General features: G+C 21.8%; 2 protein-coding genes and 1 long non-coding RNA gene across 7 annotated transcripts in view; 1 reads left to right on the top strand and 2 right to left on the bottom strand.

Moving 5' to 3' along the window:
* Positions 1-49: 49 nt before the first annotated feature.
* LOC726290 (E3 ubiquitin-protein ligase TRAIP) lies at positions 50-4,163 on the bottom strand. Its single transcript, XM_026441499.1, has 7 exons — positions 3,930-4,163; positions 1,788-1,874; positions 1,269-1,643; positions 1,064-1,165; positions 832-954; positions 499-742; positions 50-416 (listed from the first exon to the last, which is right to left on the bottom strand). Exons 1-7 carry the CDS (start codon positions 4,004-4,006, stop codon positions 123-125), a joined length of 1,302 nt encoding a protein of 433 aa, XP_026297284.1. The 5' UTR covers positions 4,007-4,163; the 3' UTR covers positions 50-122.
* Positions 2,576-21,051, top strand: part of LOC408867 (alpha,alpha-trehalose-phosphate synthase [UDP-forming]) — a 55,500-nt gene continuing 37,024 nt past the window's right edge. The window contains exons 1-4 of one of the 5 annotated variants that reach the window (XM_026441496.1): positions 2,576-2,862; positions 2,951-2,976; positions 7,971-8,076; positions 20,829-20,985. In XM_026441496.1, the coding sequence (XP_026297281.1) occupies positions 8,000-8,076; positions 20,829-20,985 (234 nt within the window). In that variant the 5' untranslated portion in view covers positions 2,576-2,862; positions 2,951-2,976; positions 7,971-7,999. Of the gene's footprint in view, positions 2,977-6,958; positions 8,077-20,828; positions 20,986-21,051 lie in introns of those variants that run through there. The other 4 variants (XM_026441498.1, XM_026441497.1, XM_026441493.1 and 1 more) reach the window with 4 other exon arrangements.
* LOC113218881 lies at positions 6,673-7,527 on the bottom strand. The gene is made up of 2 exons (XR_003304962.1): positions 7,406-7,527; positions 6,673-6,831 (listed from the first exon to the last, which is right to left on the bottom strand). It is a non-coding gene; the product is annotated as an uncharacterized LOC113218881 (long non-coding RNA).

The following is a 21,051-nucleotide window of genomic DNA, read 5'->3' as shown; positions in this document are numbered from 1 at the left end:
TAGAATATTTTATTTGTTAAAAACAAAAGATTAATTACAATGAAAATATTATATATATTCTTAAAATATAAATAATCATTTATACAAAAAAAAAAAATTATTATATCATATTCAGGAACTCTTCAAGTTAAATCAACCACATGACTATCATGGCTATATTCATTATCAGATATTTTTTTTTTGATATTTTGTTTTCGTTTTTTTTTTAATATAGAAGAATTTGAGAATGTATTATTATCATTTTTATTTAAAGTTTCTTCTATGTCATTTTCTGATAATTTAAATTTTTTAGAAACTATTGGAGAATTATTAGAAGAACTACAATCTATAAAATCTATTTCTGAATCACTTGTATCATTTTCTATTGGAGAATTATATATTCTTTCTTGTTCATGTTTAATATCGTACACAAATGTCTGTAAATAAAATGTAAGATAAATATAATCAATTATTGCTTTTAATTTTTTTTAGAAGTATTTTTCGTATTTAATTTCAGACCTTTTCAATTTTTTGTTTTGTGCAACTTAACAAAGAACTTGTACTTGATATATTTTGATTATTTTTTTTTGATGAACTTTCAATCAAGTTTTCTTTAGAGACATTATTCTTATTTTCTGATTTTTTAATTTCTAAGTCATTACTATATTTATCATTAATACCAAGTATCTCTTCTAATTCATCCACCCGTTTTTGTAATGCCATATTTTTGCTTTCTGAAAATGCTAATTTTTCTTCAAAGTCCCTAAAATATATATAATGTATATAAAATAAAATATTCATTCAAATTATAATTTAAAATTTTTAATCTATAAATATTAACAAATATCTTACATTTGTTTTGACTGTTCTTCTAATGATGTATCATTTTTCATATTAACTTTAGAAAGTTTTTCTTGAAGCTTCTTAATACTCATGCGTAATTGTTTACATTTATTAAATCTTCCAATTAATTCTCTGTAAAAATTATTATATCGATGATTATATAATTTTTTTGAATATGCTATAGATTGTTTTAAATATATATTACTAATATATATTATAATATATATTATATATTACTAACTTTTTCATAATAGAAATATACATAGTAAGTGTTTCGGGATCTTTAGTTTTTCCAACCATTTTACTAACATCACTAATAGGTGCATGTAATAATACCTGTATTCTAAAATACACAAAAAATGTAAATACATCATAAACATAAAAATATAAAATATATATATATATATATATATATATATATATATATATATATGATAATTACGTACGGTTTAAGATCTTCAATCTTATTTTTTAATTGAACAATTTCTTTTTTTAAATTATCACAGTGTGAACTTTGTTCTTTAAAGTAATTAATTTGTTCTTTCAAAGCATGTATTGCTGCATTTTTTTTGTTAATTTCACTTTCTACTTTTCGAACCTCTTGTTTTAAACCAGCATTTTGTTTTTCTAAAGTAACATTTTTTGAAGAATAATATTGAATGTCTTTTTCCTTTAACAAAATTTGAAATTTTAAGTTATCCACTTTCTCTTGTAATGTAGAACCTTGAGATTCAACTACTTCATTACTTGGAAATGTGAAATAGAGCCTATGTATTTTACTTTGTGTGACTTTTTCTCTACATTGTGGACAACTTTTTGATCTGAAAATAAATTATAATCATATATTATGAAAAAGAAATGAATTAAAAATTGAATTGATACATGCTATGAGCTAAATTTTCACATTTTCTAACAAGAAAATTTTGTTCAAATCAATGTTTTGTTATTTTTTAATATTTATTTACCTTTCAAGCCATTGTGTTAAGCAATGCAAATGAAATACATGTCCACATCTTGTATAAAAAATATCATCTGATTGTATCAACTGTTCGCTACATATAGAGCAAATGACGTTCATTTTACGTTAAAATTAATAAGCATATAGATTAATTTATATTAAATTTATTATTGTTATTATTTTTTGTTAATTATAATATCAATATTATTTAGTTTTTAGTTTCCGAAAAAGAATCTAAAATCAATTTAATATAATATAATTTGTTACGTTCTAATTCAAGATCTAATTCAAAAAGGTTATACATGTGCTATCAGACAGCATTAGTCTGAAATGTCATTGGTAGGATTTAAGTTTACTCTCAGAACTTTGAATTTAGTATTTGTACAACACAATGAGTATACAATTTTATTTTATTTATAAAATAATATTTAAACGTATTTGAATATGTATTATACATCATATATAAAAGTAATTGTAAATAATAAAAACAAAGATATGTCAATTTTAATTTTTAACAATAAAATATATATTATACTTTTTTGTATAATATTTATATTTACAGGATAGCCAATTGAAATCTCAGTTAAAGCAAATTGTCTTTATGACAAATGTATATTATAACTTTTTTATGATAATTGTCATCATTAATGATAAATATTTCTCATTGTTTTTTTTACTTTTTATATCATAAAATGTATAATGCAAGTACATATAAATTATACAAGTATCTTTAAAAATATTTAAATTCTAAATTCATCTTTTAAAAAATAATATATCTAATTCACATTTAATTTCATTGTCATTTATTTCACATGTAAAATATCAATATGTAATATTTGCAAATATAAATTCTATTATAGAATTCAACTAGAGATACAAAAATGTGTAATATTTCCTAGGGAATTTTCTACAGTTTCTTATTTAGTTGTCGGTCAGTATTGCAGGCCATAACAATCGATTTACTCTGCAAATTTCAGCTATTCGAAACTTCGCGAAGAAGGAACCAGTTACCAGTGGTACCTTCTCGAAAGAACGTCTTTCTCAAAAACACTAGCTTATATCGGAGAATTGCCGGCATACATGTGAGTGCGCGAGTTACATCGAGCTTTTCATTAACTTATTATTAATAATTATTATATTGGTGTATTTAATATTATTGTTTATATACAGTAAAACGAGGAAGCTTATCTTTTGAGGTGGGTGTTCATGTCGTCTTAACTTGAATAAAGATATACTGAAATGAATCTGAATAATATGAATTAGATATATTTCACATTTCTCAATTGTCATTCTTTCAATTGTTTTCTGTAATTTATTTATATGTCATTAAATAATTGCATCATATTCTACATTAAAACATTCATGTAAAATGTCAGCCATTTGTTGGTTAAATTTTATTGACAATAAGTCAACATCACCTGTTTTTTACGTTAGATAAAAAAATATATATGAAGAATTAACTATTCTTTGTATATACATTATCGAAAATAATATATATAATAGAAATATATGCAATAAATATACAAAAATAAAATTTTGTTATATACAATCTCTATTCTTATTTTTTTTGTCATTTATTGAAATATATAAATAATTTCACTTTGTTTAAAAGATCTCTTCATAAAAACATATATTAATAGAATCGCATATATACATAAGAATATGAATATTTTTTATATTACATATATATTACTACATATGTACTATATATATATTTATTTATTAAAATTATGAGTCTTATATTTACAAATGTTTTTTTTTTCCAAAATATGATATATTTTTTTTATAATTAATAATTTAATATTAATTTAATTTATATACTATAAATCGTAATTTTTGAAATATTCAGATTTAAAATGGACATTTTAATCTTAATATGATATTTTAGTATTATATATTGTCATTAATTTTTTCAAAAAAAATTTTTTAAAAAAAGTTAATTTTTATTATTAATAGTTATATTTGAAAAACTATTTATAATGTTATAGAAATACATAAAACAAATAATTATAGTTGATATTCAAATATTATTAATATTTTAAAATATAAGTTATTTTATTTATAATTTAGGATTTCAATGCTTTGTATTTAAGTTTATATTACATTTAAATTTTTTTCAATATTTTTATTCTATTCTATAGAATAATACCTAGTAATGAAAAAATATACTGATTTCGCGCTTATTTTCGACGCACATGCTGTTTGCCGAATTTTACCGAAGTTCATCGAATTTTATCGAAATTTCACGAAGAAGTACGATCAAACACGAAATTCATGACAGTCGCAAATCTCATACAAAGTCGAGAATATTTTCATAATTTCATAAAAAAAATTTAATATGTATGATGAATAATATATATTGACATATATATTATTCTCTTTTCATGTAGATATATCATAAATATTTTTATTTTAAAAAAATCGTAATAAAATTTCATTTATTTATTTATTTTATTATCTAGTTGATGAGTTTATCTTTTAAAAAAATTGATTAATTTTAAATTATATATTATATTAAATAATAAAAATATTTTTTTATTTGTTAATAATTGCATAAAAATAAAAATTATTTATTTGCTACAATATTATTTATCATTGATTTTTTTTCCATAATCTAAATAATTTGTTTAATTAATCTCGAATACGCTGTATATCACTATACATTTTGCTTAACATATTTTCTGTAAATGAAATAAAAATATTTTTTGTAAAAGCAATGAAAATACAAAAAATTTTTAATATATTTAAAAAAAAAGTAAATATAAATAATAATACATCTAATTTCCGATCATTCGTCGTTGTTTAGTAGTTTTTCATGGTTAAACTGGCCATATATAATCAATTGTGTATTGTTTGCAACTCGACAACTTTTCTTAACGTAAGTACATTAGATTCCAATGAAACAATTTTTTATAAAGTAAAAAACATACTATATATCGCATGCGCGACGCGTGCCAATTTTCTTCGTTATCCTCTAGCTTGTTATTAGCTAACATCAGCACGTGACGATAACGTGACGATAACATTTTTTTCTTTTATGTCTTAAAGAAACATTAAGACAATATTTCAGCAGGAAAGTGGGATTCTCAGTTATTTTCATATTGATTTTATATTTTATAATTAAAAAAATACTTCATAATTAGATGGCTTAAACATTATTTAACTTAATCATTATAATAATTATAACATTGTCATTATAATGTTGTTAGAATAAGGACAAAAATATTTATAAAAATTTTCATTTTTCACATAATGTATTAGCAAAACAATGATATCAATAACTTTAATTCTTCTAAATTTATTTACAGAAAATTGATTCCTAATAGATTATTCACAAGAACAAATAATAATGACAACTTGATAAATAGCGACTTTTCGAGAAATTCATTCAAATTCAAATTATCATAAATAATAATCATTTCATAAATAATACAAAATTAAGTCTGCAGAAGTCAATATTTTTCTGTGTAATTTTACGTTATTAATATTTCAAATATCAAAGTATTCAATTTATATGCGTATGAACTTTTTTTATCTATTATGAATTTTCATATTAGAGAATTGAAATTGTATGTGCAGATGAAGGATTGTCATTAGGATTTTCATTATATCTTTTTAGAGCAGAGGAAATATTTATATTTTAAAGTTTTAGATCAATATTAAATTTAAATTTACTTTTAAAATGTATGTATAAAATATTTGCATTTCATAATTATATTTTGCTTAAATTTACAAAATTAAAAAAATGAAAAAATTTTAAAAATTTTGATTTCATCTCCTTAAAAGAGATTTTTAATAGACAAAAAAATTCCTCTGTGTATTTTCCATATATCATATTTTATGTATACAATTTTCATTTAATCAGAATTTTAAAATTAGATGAATTTCTTTATAAAATAGAATTCAAATATTTTTATGAATCATATATGAAATTTTTTTTTTATTCGTATCGTCAATGGATTCTTTTTTCCTAAATATTTAAAATTAAAATGGCTGTATCGATAAAATAAATATTAAAATAAATATAAAATAAATATAAAATAAATATTAGATATTCTATAAATCAATAGATCAATAGATTTTTGTTATTTGAATTATTATACAATTTATTTATTATTAGTTGTAATTTTTCGAATATTGAACTTGAAATATGAAACTTTACAAAATATGCTTTTAGCGTGTGTATTATGTATAGTCTTTCTGCTTTCTTTATCTCGAGAAAACGAGAAATATGTAACTTCGACAAATCTGACCTTAAATATTTACTAGGACGATATGTTTCGTTGTCAATGAAACAATTCAATCAACTTCTTACAAAAGATATACGCGATAATGGGTATATATATTTTCAGAAAATCTTTTAGTTCTTTAATTTGTTATAATTTCATATTTAATTTTTATAAATTTCATCGTTTTTCTATTTACTGATTACGTAATTACTCATTATTAATTGCTATCAATAAAAAATAACTTACAAATATATAAAAATCAATAAATAGTTTATTCGAATAAAAAAACATTAAAAAATAAACAGAAAAAAATTATTGTACTTTTTTTTCTTATAATTCACGTATATATATTAAATAAATTATTTGGATTAGCATACGCATAAAAAATGTATTAATTAAATTTTTTCAAACCTCCAAGATGTAAAATTGCCATCATGTTATATATATATAGTGTATATATTGAGATGTTGTTTTATTTTTCACTGATTAATAATATGAAATATTCGTCCTTCACAATGACGAAAACAGAAGATAATTGATCAAATTTAGAAACAAATTATTCGCCATCGATATTTATTTTATGTTGATATAAAATAATTTCGTTTAGCACACGGTGGATTATTTCATTAATGATGAAGAATGAAAAAAGTCAATAAATCAATATAATATAATATCGATTATGCGTTACTAATCATTTATTTGTTATGCATATGTATTGACAATCGAATACCGATACAATGTGTACCAGCTGATCGACAGCGTACATGTCCCATTAGCGAATTATCCGAGAATTATAAGATAATGAGTGATAACCCTGATCGTCTGTCATGACACGCGACATTGTTATAAAAAGAGAGGGAGAAAAAAGAGAGTAGTAAGAAAAAAAGAGGGAACGAATAGCGAGGATAAAGAAAGAGGAAATGATATATATTTACGTATGGTAAAATGATTGTTTTTGACAGTGGAAATGGTAACTGTGTAGTGATGATGATGATGTAGGTAATTGTGATTGTAGTGGTATACGGGCAACCGTATGATGTACGTTGGATGACTAAAAGGTCGCGGCCCCGTCATTGATACGGATGGAGAGAGCGCACTTTGGACCAATTCCTCGCGACAGCTAACTCAAATAAGGGGAACGCGGCGTTACTACTTCAGTGCTACTTCGGCCACACACCGCGGCACAGTCGCATTGACCGATCAATTATTCTCTTTTTTTTTTTTCCATCTATTAAGAGATCTTTCTTCCTCTCTTTTTCTTTCAATCTTTCACTCATTACTATTATCCCTTTATCCTGAATAAATCGATTTGTATCACGCATTATTTCCTCTCTTATTATTTCTATTCTCTCGTATACATTCATTCCTTTTATTATATTTCTTCCCTTCAAATTACCCTTGTGTATATAAAATAAAGGAACGAACTAATTCACTGTGACTTAACCACGCACAGATAATCAGGGTTCACGATAGAACGCTCGTTTGCACTACTTGAAAAAAAAAGAAATAGAGAAGAAGCGAAGACATCGGGCGAAAATAAACGAGACCGAACGAAACTAGACGAGACGGAACATCGGAAACTATTCTGCCCGCGAGTACGCGACACTAAGCTGCCCAACTATAAAGGAAACAACACAAGGAACGGCGAAGTGTTGTCTCTCGCGCGGCACTCGACAACGAGGAAAGACTACTACTTAGACCGAACAACTAACTGACGCGGTTCTCCTTCAACTTCAGTTTCGCGTGCACACGTGATCGCACGTGATACACGACACTTCGTATAGAGTAGCGCTGTTGAACCGGTGGCCGCGCGTATAGAACACGAATTGAAGAGAAAGAGAAGAGACATTCGTGTGTGGAGTCGCGCGACGCTATTATACATTCGCGGTGTCTTTTTTTTTCTTCTTCCACGGATTACACGGTTTGACATAGGTGATCAGAGAATATCAAAATGTCTACAGAACCTGGTAGTTTCACCTCCAACGGGAGCATGATTGTCGTGAGCAACAGGTTGCCGTTCGTGTTGAAGAGGAATGAAATAACCGGTCAACTGGAACGCAAGGCCAGGTTAGTATGTTAAAATAGATGATTTTTTATTTTTTTCATTTTCTTTTTTTTTTTTTTTTTTTATTCATAAACGTTATTATGCATGCATCATACTGTTATTTTTCTCCTCTATTTACCTGACATAGATGCGTAAACGAATTTCGCGGCTGCGTTGAATGCACGCCGCTCGTGGTCATTGCAACGCGATCCGATCGACAACGTGATATTACTTCATCGTTATTATGCATATCCTCGAATGACCCAATTTTTTGCAATACTTTTATTTTCATTACTTTTTATTTAATTTTCCTTGTATCATTTTGAATGCATCAATTCTTTATTTTATCATTATCTATCTATATTGCAAATTTAAAGAATATAAATTATATTTTTAATAAATTTTTATTTTTGTATGAAATTTTAATTTTTCAACATATAAAATGTATATAGGATTTTAAAATTTTGCATTTATTGTAACGAATACAAAAAAAAAATCACGATTGAATAATATATAATAACATATATAGATTATTAAGAGACTTGCACAATGAATGTAAACGGTAGTATTCTTTCGAATGAATATTTGATCACGTGGTAATTTATTCTATTGCGTAAACAAATCGATAGAAATATCAGCAAGCATGTTGACGTAAAAGGAGAAAACATTGAATTGTGAATCTCTTCGTTCGTGTATCTTTTGATTTATTAAATCTATTTATTAATATATTCATTGAAAAATACTAAAAATATTGTGAAAATTTTATTTACATATTTATGAGGAAATATCTGAAAGTAAATATGACACTTTTTTTTTTTACTATTCAAATTGATTGGAGAATTGGAAAAGAGATTGAATTAAAGAAAATTGATTAATTGAATTCATTGTCATTGATTAATTGAATTGATTGAAGAAAAGAGATTATTTAATATTTGGTAACAGTAATCGATTACCTTTTATTATTATATTGTTAGGAGTTTATTCCGGTTCTCTTTACTACTGCTATTGGCTAGTAATTGAACATAATCGACAGAGTTATTCGATAAATCGTTTTGTTTATGTACCGTTAAGAACAATTAAAGTATGTCTTATTTGATGGACGATAGACGACGATCTTTATTCAAATATATTTGCATTTTCAATAATATTTTTAATTAAAGACAAATAAATGAATTTAAATTTATTTTGCCAATTTAAAATGCAATCATATTTATTGTTAAATAATATTTATTATTTCATAATTCTATAATATGAATTTTAATCATAATTTAAATAAATCAGAATATTTAAAAATATAAATATATTATTTACATATTGTATTTATAATAACATATACGATATTACACATAAAAATAAATTGATTCTTACAAACAGTAGTAAGTAATTTTTCAGTTTTTTTAATATCCAACATTTTCATTAAATTATTACAATTGAAAAAATATATAAATATTATAATTAAAATATGTAAAAATTAAATGAAACAAAAACTGAAATAATTTCGATTGTAATGAGTTAAAATAGCATTATATTTAATTGAATGGACAATCGTTTAATTAAACAAAATTTGTATAATTTTTTGATCATATAATTTTTTGTACAATGTATTTTTTCCCTTTTATTCATATATTGACGTCAATCAATTAAAATTAATTGTTAATTGTGACTTAACATCTGATGTATATCGATCTTGCATTCGTAATGTTTATTTATGGTCCACGAATAAATAGTTCGCGATTACATATTGCACGTGGAGTTATATTGGAAACAATTGCTCTTCTAAATACATATATAGATTAAAAAGACTGACGAAATTTTTCATAAGAATACGTTTCGTGGAACTCGATGTATTTCACCCTCCGAATCGATCCAATCCCTCGACGCATTGACTCATCCTGTTTTCAAGAATTTGGAATTCCAGTTATAGAAATCCGTGAACAAAAAAAGTACCATTAGTAACATAATAATTTTCGTCGATTTCTGGTTAATAAGTAAAAAAAAAGTATCATTATTTTTAAGAAATTGTTGCTATAAATTTCATATTTATAGCATATAGATATACATAGATATACGTGAATAATAAAGCATCAAATCTGTTTCATATTTTTTTTTAGTGTAAATTTATATTTTTATTAATTAAAGAAGTAAAATCTATATGTATAAATACAAGTTTATTTTATAAAAATTTAAATAGTAAAATAAATATTAATTTAACAACATAATAATTTTTGGTATTACGTATATATTGATTCATTTATTTATTGATGAGGAATTTAATTTTTATATTATATTGCAAAAATTTAGAAAAAATAATGGCTAACTTATATGAGTTTGAAATATATTGTTAAAAGGATCATTTCGAGCAACTTGTTTTTTTCATATAATCTTATATGTACGCAGCAAAACTTATATATATGTAAATCATTATTAAATTCTTCTTATGTATATGCTCGTCTATATACATATATACACATAGGCTAAAATCAATTGATCAACTGTTTATATAAATGGGATGACGTCCGGTCATAAGTATATATAAAAGATAAGCTCGAAAAGCTACTTTCTTACTTGAATTTGAAAGGTATCTTTCGTGAAATATGTAAATATAATGTATATATATAATGTATATATAACAAAAAAAATGGTAGATTAAGTGTGAAGCTAAAATCACTATCATTATAATTTCTATCGTTGTAATTTCGTCGAAGGGTTATTTTATATTTAATTTCTATATTTTATATAGATACTTTGAATCGCAAGCTCCTTATAAATTAGAATTGCGTTTTATATAAGAAAAAAATTGTTCAAAATATTCTTGAAAATGTATTTCAAATGTATGTCATTGAAATTTGTAAGGATAACTAATTTAATAAATTTATAAAAATCATGCAAAATATGTTTATAATATGTTTCAAACTTATTAAAATTTATAAAGAGATAATTTTTTGATAAATTTATCTATTGTATATTGTCAATTATTGTTGTGTTTATGAAAACAATGTTTATAGTTATATTTATAATTGTATACAAATATGTTGTTACACTATAGGAAAAATTATATAGTATCAATAATATAGTATCAAGTTTTTTACATATAAGTAGAAAATTAAAATTGATCGAAAATTATATGTGAAGGAAAAAATTGCTTAAAAAAATGATATTTTTACAATATATTTTATTTAAATATCTATTATTTAGATTAAAAACGGATTTAATCGAAAGATACTATAAAACTTTCTTAATTTTGTTGATTTTTTCGGATGATTTGAAACGATGCAATATTTTTTTGAGATTACAAAAAATTTATAATAAAAAAATAATTAAAAAAATAATGATAAATTGTAAAAATAAAAATACATGATTATATTATTACAATATATTATATTATATAATTAATATAATATATTATATTATAAAATATATTATTATATTATTTTTCAAAAGATATCAAAAAATCAGAAAAATACTAAGAATACATAATCAAAATATTTTTTAAAATTTTTAAAATTTACATTTCCATTATTGTTTACTGAATCGTTGTTTTTAATAAAAATTCATACATTGATATTCTTTGTAAGATTCTTTAAATCAAGATGTTTCATTATAATCGATTTTAATTGATCTGTTAGATCAAAAGAATGAGAAGGAAGTTATTTATTGTGTCTTTGTATATTTCGAAACATATATTAGTTAGCAAATACAATTGTTATCAATTTCCAGTGATATAAGTCATGAATTTTATCTGATATTTGCCTGAATTACAGTATCGTCTATTGATATTGTTTCTTAATAAATATTACCAATAAAAAAATAACAAAGTATGCGTGACTAGGAATTGAAATAATTAATCATGTCACGATATAGATAAAAATATCTCTGTTCTTCACTCAATCTTTTTATGTATTCAAGAAAATAAATTTTTTTTATAAACAGATTTAATCTAATCGCATTCATAAAATATAGACAATGAAAATACTTCAGTCTAAAAATATTTAATCTTGTAATTATTTTTAATTATCATTATTAATTGAAATCTTAACTCTTAACTTCATAATACTTATGACAATTGCTAAGTACATACACTTTCTGTTAAAAGGATACTTATAGAAAATGAAATAATCTTGAAAAATCTCTAAGAAAAAATTAGAATATTTTATAATTATTATTAAATCTACTAATCTGTTCTATAAAGAATATATATCTTATATTATATTATATTATATATATATCTTATGTTGTATGACAAAAACTTTGCTATTTATATATAATAAAATTAAATTTTCTTTTCGTAAATATTTTTGTTAATATAATATAAACATAGAAATTAATTAAACTGAATTATTACGTTCTACTTGAAAGGAACAGATATTATCTTAATATTTGCTTTTGGAGGAGATATATATTTTAGGTATATATTTTAGTTTTAATTTTTAAATTAAAAAAATATTAAAAATAAAAAATACAAAATATATATAATATATCATATTATAAGTATATATATATATATATATATATATTATATTATGTATATTAATATATAATTTAAATTTATTTAAATAGCTCGTAAGAGAATCATAAAGAGTAAAGAATTTATTATTTAACGTTACTTTATATAATAATAAATAATAATTTATGTCAAATGATGTGATTAAATTATTTCTGATCAATGATATTAAGCTATATATTTATTATTATTTTTTAAACAACTTTTTTTTTAATTTTTTAAAAATATTTTTCTTCATTTTTTTTTTTCTATTATTTTTCTTAAAATACTTATCTACTATACATTTTCTACTACATATAATATTTACACATACATGAACTTTATAGCATTGAAAGTTATTACAAAATATATAGGCTGCTTTACCTAATATATACAATATTGAGTTAGTCATGATTGTCAAGAAATAAAATTAAAGATTTTAATTTAAAATAATGCATTTGAAATCAAAAAAATGAAAGAATTTAATTCTTAATTTTGTTATAATGAAAGAATTAATTCTATATTTCTCTTGTATAATATTGTGTGATTATTAATATATTAATATATTAACAATTGTCATAAAGTTAAACTTATAATTAATATAGTTAATATAAATAAATGATGTGTTATCATAATTATTAATAATTTAATAATATAATATAACATATATGAATTAAATTTCAATGCAACAGAATTACAACATAGTGCAACATTGTATTGATGAAATAGTGTGATTTGTCTTTTAGTGGGATCATACGATCATGTGCATTGCATCATTAAAAATATAAAGTCAAAATATTCTAAATATATCAATCAAAATCAAATTACATAACATCAATGATGTAAAATTATAACAATACGATATCTTGTTATATAGAATTGATAAAATTAAACTAATATATTATATTAATTTATTAATATTAATTAGTAGAAAATTATATTTATAATTTTTTCAAACAAAATATATTTTTACTAAGAAGAAAAATTTTAATATTTATTAAGTAAGTCATTTTTTTATATGTGTAATCAAATTTTATATATTCATTTTAATTTTTCTCGTAAAAAATATGTAGATTGGAAGCAGTAATAACAGGGGAGTATAACACGTTAGATATCTGACGACATATAATAGGTATTAACATAAATATTAGTATAAATTTTGAACATAATAGATTTTGAATATAAATTTTAAATATGATTGAAAGTAATATTTAGAATATATTCACTTTCAAATAATATTAATATGTAATAGACATGAATATAAACAAAATAACTTTTCGATATTCTAAAATAGTTTTTCTTATTGATTTATAATTATAATATTTATAATAAATATTTCTTTTGCAAGAAATTATTTTTCATATTTTTTTATCTTTAATTTAGCTTTTTTTAAAATTAATTTTAATACTTACTAATTTTAAGTTTAAAATTGATAGAAAATATGAGTTTAAACATAAAAAACGATTTATATATTTATTATAATTGTAATATAAAACAATTTTTAATTATTCAGTAAAAGATTTTATAATTTTTAATTAATTTTAGCTTTTTTGTTCAAAAATAAGATTATTTTTAAATTCATTTATAATTATAGATTGATTCAATAAACATTTAAATTTTTTAAATGATTAACATTAACAGAATTGTTAAAGATTGCAACATTTTCTTTGTTTTTATTTTTTATCATTATAAACAAAAATATGGATTACATTATCATACGAAATTATAATTTAATAAGATAACTAAGTATTCATTTTATTTAGTAATATTCTCTTTAATATATATTTAATATCTTCAATATCTTTTTATAAAAGTTTTTTTTTTATGAGCATAATAGATTCTACATAATTATATTCTAAAGTCGAAGTATTACTGCTTTCAGTTTTTTTATTCTATTTTATTACAATCTTAACATGCAATAAATATGGAATAAACTCTGAATGAACTTTCTTTTTTTAAAACTTTTATTTTTAATATTTTTTTCATAAATTTTAAAATTATCAAAAATCTTTTCATTTTAATTTTTTGAATCTTGAATCATGAATTTTGATAACTGATATTATATAGATAATTAATTAAAGAATTTTTTGCCAATAACAAAACGAATTCGTCATGCATTTCATTAAATTTATGCTTATTTGACTCCGATTAAATTGTAAAATTCGATATACTATACTATATAAAACATTTACGATGTTTGCTAACACGAAATTTGATGGAAACGTAAAGCATATAACGAACAGCAAATAATTGTGAAGGATTATGAACATTTACTAGTATTTTAAGTAACTGATTTGTGAAAAGAAAATTCGAAAGTATCGATGTATTTTTATGCACATATTTCCTAAAACATTCACAAATATTTGTCACTTTTACATTTACATTTACGAGTAGACGGTTATAAAAGATTGGATGATACGTGAATTAATGAATAGAACGAATATTATTTTTGATAGGATATTTTAAATATATATACATCATCAATTTCAAGTTTTATTTTAAAAAAAGTTTTTACAAGATGGATGATTCAGAATTTCTAATTATCATTTGTATTATTTTATATATTTTATAAACTATATAAAAAAAATTTTAAATAAACGATTCAAATATACTATAAAGTACTATAAGTTATTTTGAAGATAATATGATTTAATTTTTCATTTAAAATATTGTTTATTACCAAATACGGATATTTCGTTGAGTTTTATAATTTTTATTATATGTACATACACATTTCATAACTGATGATATAGAAAATAAAAAGATGATATAATTTCATATAATATATTTATTATATATATAAATATATCAAAAATGTAAAAAAATATTTTTTCATTTCACGCTTTTTTCATCTAAATCAAGTATATAAAAAAGTATTTTTAAGATATACATATGTATATATGTTTAATTTATGTTTTTTGATTAATACATATGAAATATTAGCAAATTATTGTACATCAAAAAGATACTGCTCATGCTTAAAAAGTTCCTAGAATGATACAAATGCAAGAGAAATAAATTTTTTCTCTTGCTCTCCAATAATGATATATCTTATGTAGATGTCTTATCTGTATGTAGATATAACATTTACCTATTTTTATGTTCATCAAAATCAATCAAGATTTCTATTTCTATTAGAATAGTTTTTTTAAAACATATCATAATTTTTTTATCTCATCGAATATTCAATAAATTTTTAAATTCGAATTTTTATATTATTTTCGATTTAGGTCTGAATTATATTTCTTGATTAATTATCTATATAATATTTATATTTCGAACAATCTTGAGATTATTAGGTTTTACAGTAAAAAAAGTAAAAAAAAAAAAAAAATAAATAAATCAAAATAAATCAAAACAAAAAAGTAAATAACAGTAGGAGAAATTGTGTGATGAAAACAAATTCATATTAATGATAATGTAATCGTATAAACCGTGATGCAAAAATTCCATGGAAGTTTTCCAAATCGTGTTATACACGATTTACATGAAAAACGATCACGTTGCATTCATTAAACATTCTTATCTACAACTGTTGATTCTTTGTTTTCAATTATGTTCTTCATTACGTAATATGTTTATCTGATAATTTGTTTCAAGTTATTCTTAATCCTTGAAATCTTCCAATATTTCCAACGTTCGTTAAATATACTTATTCATCAAGGTTAAGTATAACCGATATATTCGTTATAACTAGAATACTTTTTTTATAACGACAATAATCATTTTTAGAAGATTCGATAAATATATAACATCATAAATTGATTCGTACGTTGCATGCACTCATTCACGAACTATTTGCCAGCGTGCTGAAACCACGTGCTTTCCGCGTGTCTGGCTGCGCGAGTTACATGCGCCATGTAATATATTATCACGATTGTCACACTCATTAAGCATTTCCTTGATTGTACGGTAGAGACATATAAATGTTGTGGAAAAATACAAACTTCAAATGCAAGTGATCATTGATGACGAATAAAATCTAGTACATAAGGTGCATGATAAAGTAAACCGTTCATTTAACAAAAATTTAATAACGATTCGAAATTTTTTAAAGATATTATAATTTTTATTAATATTTTTTTTTTTTACATTAATATTTGTAATAAAATGATTATTAATTATTTTTCTATATTTATTTTTTTTTATAAATTGTTAAAAAATAAAAGAAATTTTAAAAATAAAATAGAGCAAGATTTTTATGCTATTTATCGAAACGTATATTAATTTTTAATAATTTTTAATATTAAATTCAATATTAATTTTTCATTTAAAAATTCAATAACTTTTATATTTTAAAAAAGATTATTGTTTTGATTTAATAATAGTAAATAAAGTAAATAAAAACTTAAATTTTGCTATATTTTCAATACAGCAATTCAATTATTTTATGATTTTTTTCTAATTAATTTTAAAAAATTAACATTGCCTGTTTATTCTTCACATTTTTATTTTTAATAAATAATAAATAATAAATAACATTTAATAAATAAGAATTGTTTTTTTTTTCAAGATATTTGAGAGATATACTTATACATGTTCTTAATTTTTATATCTATTTAATTTAAATATGATTTAAAAAGATAAAATTATTACACAAAATTACACATTATTATATATATAATTTTTCTTAAATATTTTAAAATATTTAATTTCAATATTATTTGCTTCACATTTGATATATATATATATTTTTTAAATAAATATATAATTAAAAATAAAAAAGTAATTATTCTTTTCTGATTTTAATATAGATATCCTTGAACTATATTGTCACATATATCTATCCTTATTCTACATATATCATTAAACGTAACATGAAATAATTTATAAAATTTTTTACTATAATTTCAAATTAACAATGAGATTTCTGATTTAAAATTGATTATTTTCATTTTTTGTATTCCAATTAAAGAAAATTAAAGTATCACATATTATGATTTAATATTCATTAATAATTTATCTTATTTGTTAAAAATAATTATTATCGATATCTTAATTATTTTGAATGATATATTAATTCAATTGGACGGAGATTGAATAATATCATTTCAACGAGCGCATTAATCAATGCACTTAAAAATAACATTGAATAAAACGCATATTTTTTCTTTCTTCTCCCGTTTGAGAATCCCGATATCTATCACGAACAAAAGCGTAAGAGATCATTTTTTCGAACACGATCGTTACATAGTGAAGAGCGCAAATAATTCGAGCATGCTTCACTCGTGCTGAAACGCATATGTACGCGCTGAAATCGTGGTATTCTCAAAATAGATCACATTCGAGTAATTCAGTTGTAATAATAGCATGTATCAATTGCTTCCTCCTTGCTACAACAGTAACGCATTTAGTCAACGAAATTCTCACGTGTAGTCACGTGTTACTCATTTATCTTTAAAATTTATCAATTAATTATATAATGGAAAATAAAATTAATATTTTAATATCAAATATAATTTTTTATATTTTATTTTTTTAATTTAAAAAAATTTGCGCTTCGTTACAATTAAAATCACATCAGGTCAATGTTAAATTATAATTTGATATACAATAAATTTTTTAATAATTAGATTATTTTCAATGAATTGCGTCGCTTTCAAACTCATTTAAACAAATCGTAGTTAAAAGATCTAGAGAGACAAATTTATCAGGGAAATTTGTACGTATGTACAAAGATGAAAGGTATATTTCTGGTGGAAATTGTTCGATTTGACCTAGTCTTTGGCGAATGATCATTTAGATGTTCGATCAATCTTTGTTGCGCTGAGATATGCTGAATGACAGCCAAGTTCCATTACAAATTTATAATTATGATGTGCCAATGATATAGTCAACGACATTCGAGCCCATTTACGGGCTTTGCGATGAGATGGGTTTGGATTAGATATGTGGGCCAAGGTAAAAAGGCGCGTTAATTCACGGGCATCCCAGAAAATGTTGTGGCTTGATCGTTGTGGATTGAAATAATAGTCCGAGTTGTTTTTATTTTGAACAATGTTACAATTGTCTGCAAGAGTTGTTTATATATTAATGAAAATAGACGAATATATAATGTTGATAAAATAACAATAAAATAAATTTGCATTTTTATTTATAAAGATTTTTAATAAAGTAATAAAATAATGTAGCCTTGTACAAGATAAGAAAATTAACCTTAATTATAAGAAAAACGATTAATACAAGTTAATAATTCGAAATATATAATAAAGATTTGCATATGTTGTAAAGAAAATATTTTGTTATCTAAATTAGTAGAAAAAAATAGAGCCATTTATTATTTATAAGATAGTTTGAATATGGAAATAAAAAAAATATTTTGTTACATTCAATTGTTGTGAAATTAAAAATTAAATAAACGATCAAATTTTGATTTGATTAAAATTATTAATAATTTATTTTTATTATATATTTTTATAATATTTTCATTACATATTTTTGAAAAAGTTTTTGCATTCCATTCTTTTATATTTGAATGAAAATAGATTCTTAAAATTTAATTATTTTTGTATTTTCTTATTTTACATTTTATTTTTAAATAATATTATAAGATATTTTAATATTTTTTAATTTGTAATATTCCTAAAATTTATACTTCAAACAAATTATCGCAGTAAATGAATTATAGTTGTAATAATTATACAATTGTACATTAATAGTAGAGTATAGAGTTATAATAGTATATTTTGATTTTATATGTCCTATAATTCTGATAGAGATTAGCAAAATATTGCACTATTCACATTTTTTCCTAAGTCTTAGATCTTTGAAATTCAGAATATTTATTTCAACTATAAAACTTCACAGATTTAAAAAATATAACAATATCACAATATTACCATTTTTCTTTTGAAAATTAAAAACATAATCACATTTATAATTATTCCTATTCTATTCATCAATTAATTTTAATAATAGTGATAAACTAATAATAAAAAGTTCAAAAATGGATCATACAATTAATTATATAAAAACGAGAATGTACGATGCACTTCTGCGATTGACACAATTGCTATGTATTTGTCATTATGTAAATATGGTTATATGTGCTATATATACTTCGGCGAACCGTAACAACGAGAAATGATCGAAGACGTCTTTCAATATTTCAATATTATCCCTGTCTTATCGCTCGATACGCTAATAGTGGCCATTTGGTGAACTTTTATATTTACATGCAGGGTATTTTTTCATAGGTTATGTCGGTATCTTCAATATTATTATTATATGACAATAATTCGTTTTGGTTAGAACTGATAATTACTAGAATTCTAATAAAAATGCTAAAAGAGATCAGTTAATAAAATTTATCTAGTAATATAAACAAAGCATTTGCATACTATCCCATTTCTTATCTAGCATTTATACTTTTCTATGTAGATTATTAGAAATTTGATAGATCTAAAATAAATATAAAATCATATAATATGGAATTAACATTTAATAATTGTTTATGAAATAATTATTGTTTTTAAATAATTATATATTTTGTTATATTGTTATAATTATAATTAATTATAATTGTTTTTAAATAACAAAGTTTTCAAGAAAATTGAAATAATATCCATTTCACATTAGATATAGATTAGATAGATCTTATAAATTCTACGAAAACGATCAATTGATGAATTACTTAAAATATAAAATTATATTATATTAAAATATATTTAAGACTTCTGTTTTTTTCCTAATTTTTTATGTTTTAATTTTATTGTTTTAGAATACTCTGTGACCAAATTTTTAATAAAAATATAAATAATACTGTCTTTTAATGATTAATAAAATTAATAAGTGTTTCGCAATTAATAAATTAATATAAATATATCTATTATTATTAATTATAAATATACTATATCTGTTATTATAAAGAAATAAGATATAAAGGAATCTTCAATTTAAATTTAAATTTCATCGAAAAACATATATACTTTTTGCATTTATATTTCTTTAAAATATTGTTAGTTTTTTTTACATATAAGTTGTATCGCAATATTGTCTTTCTTCAATGACATTAGAATTTGTTTGAGTTTTAAAATATAACGGTCATAAAATCATAATAAAGATTGTCCCTAAAGTTCACGAAATATTCTAATTTAAGCAATCTTTGCGAATAATATTTATTTACGGATATGAATTTTTCATAAAATCTATTCTTTTATATTGATATTTTTCAAACTATTATATGCAAAATTATTTTTTTTTATTTGACAACACTTTCTTTTTCTTTTTTTTTCTCTTTGAGAATATTTTCCTTATATAATCCACCATAATTTTAGTACATTTTATGCGTTTTAGTGCTGGAGGACTTGTGACAGCGGTAGCACCGGTTGTCATAAGCGGAAATGGAATCTGGGTCGGATGGCCAGGTTTGCACATGGAGAATCGGGATGAACCAATTCCTGAATCTGATCCTAACGATCGTACGCCAACAGCTGGTCTTTTGTCTCGAAAGGTATGTTTTTTCTTTTTACAAATTTTATATTCTTATAATAATAAAAATAATAAAGTCCTACTAATT

This window comes from Apis mellifera, linkage group LG6 (assembly GCF_003254395.2).
Source record: "Apis mellifera strain DH4 linkage group LG6, Amel_HAv3.1, whole genome shotgun sequence".
Taxonomy (NCBI): Eukaryota; Metazoa; Arthropoda; class Insecta; order Hymenoptera; family Apidae; genus Apis; species Apis mellifera.
Note: the sequence above shows the minus strand (reverse complement) of the source record. Positions and strands in the feature narration are given on the sequence as shown.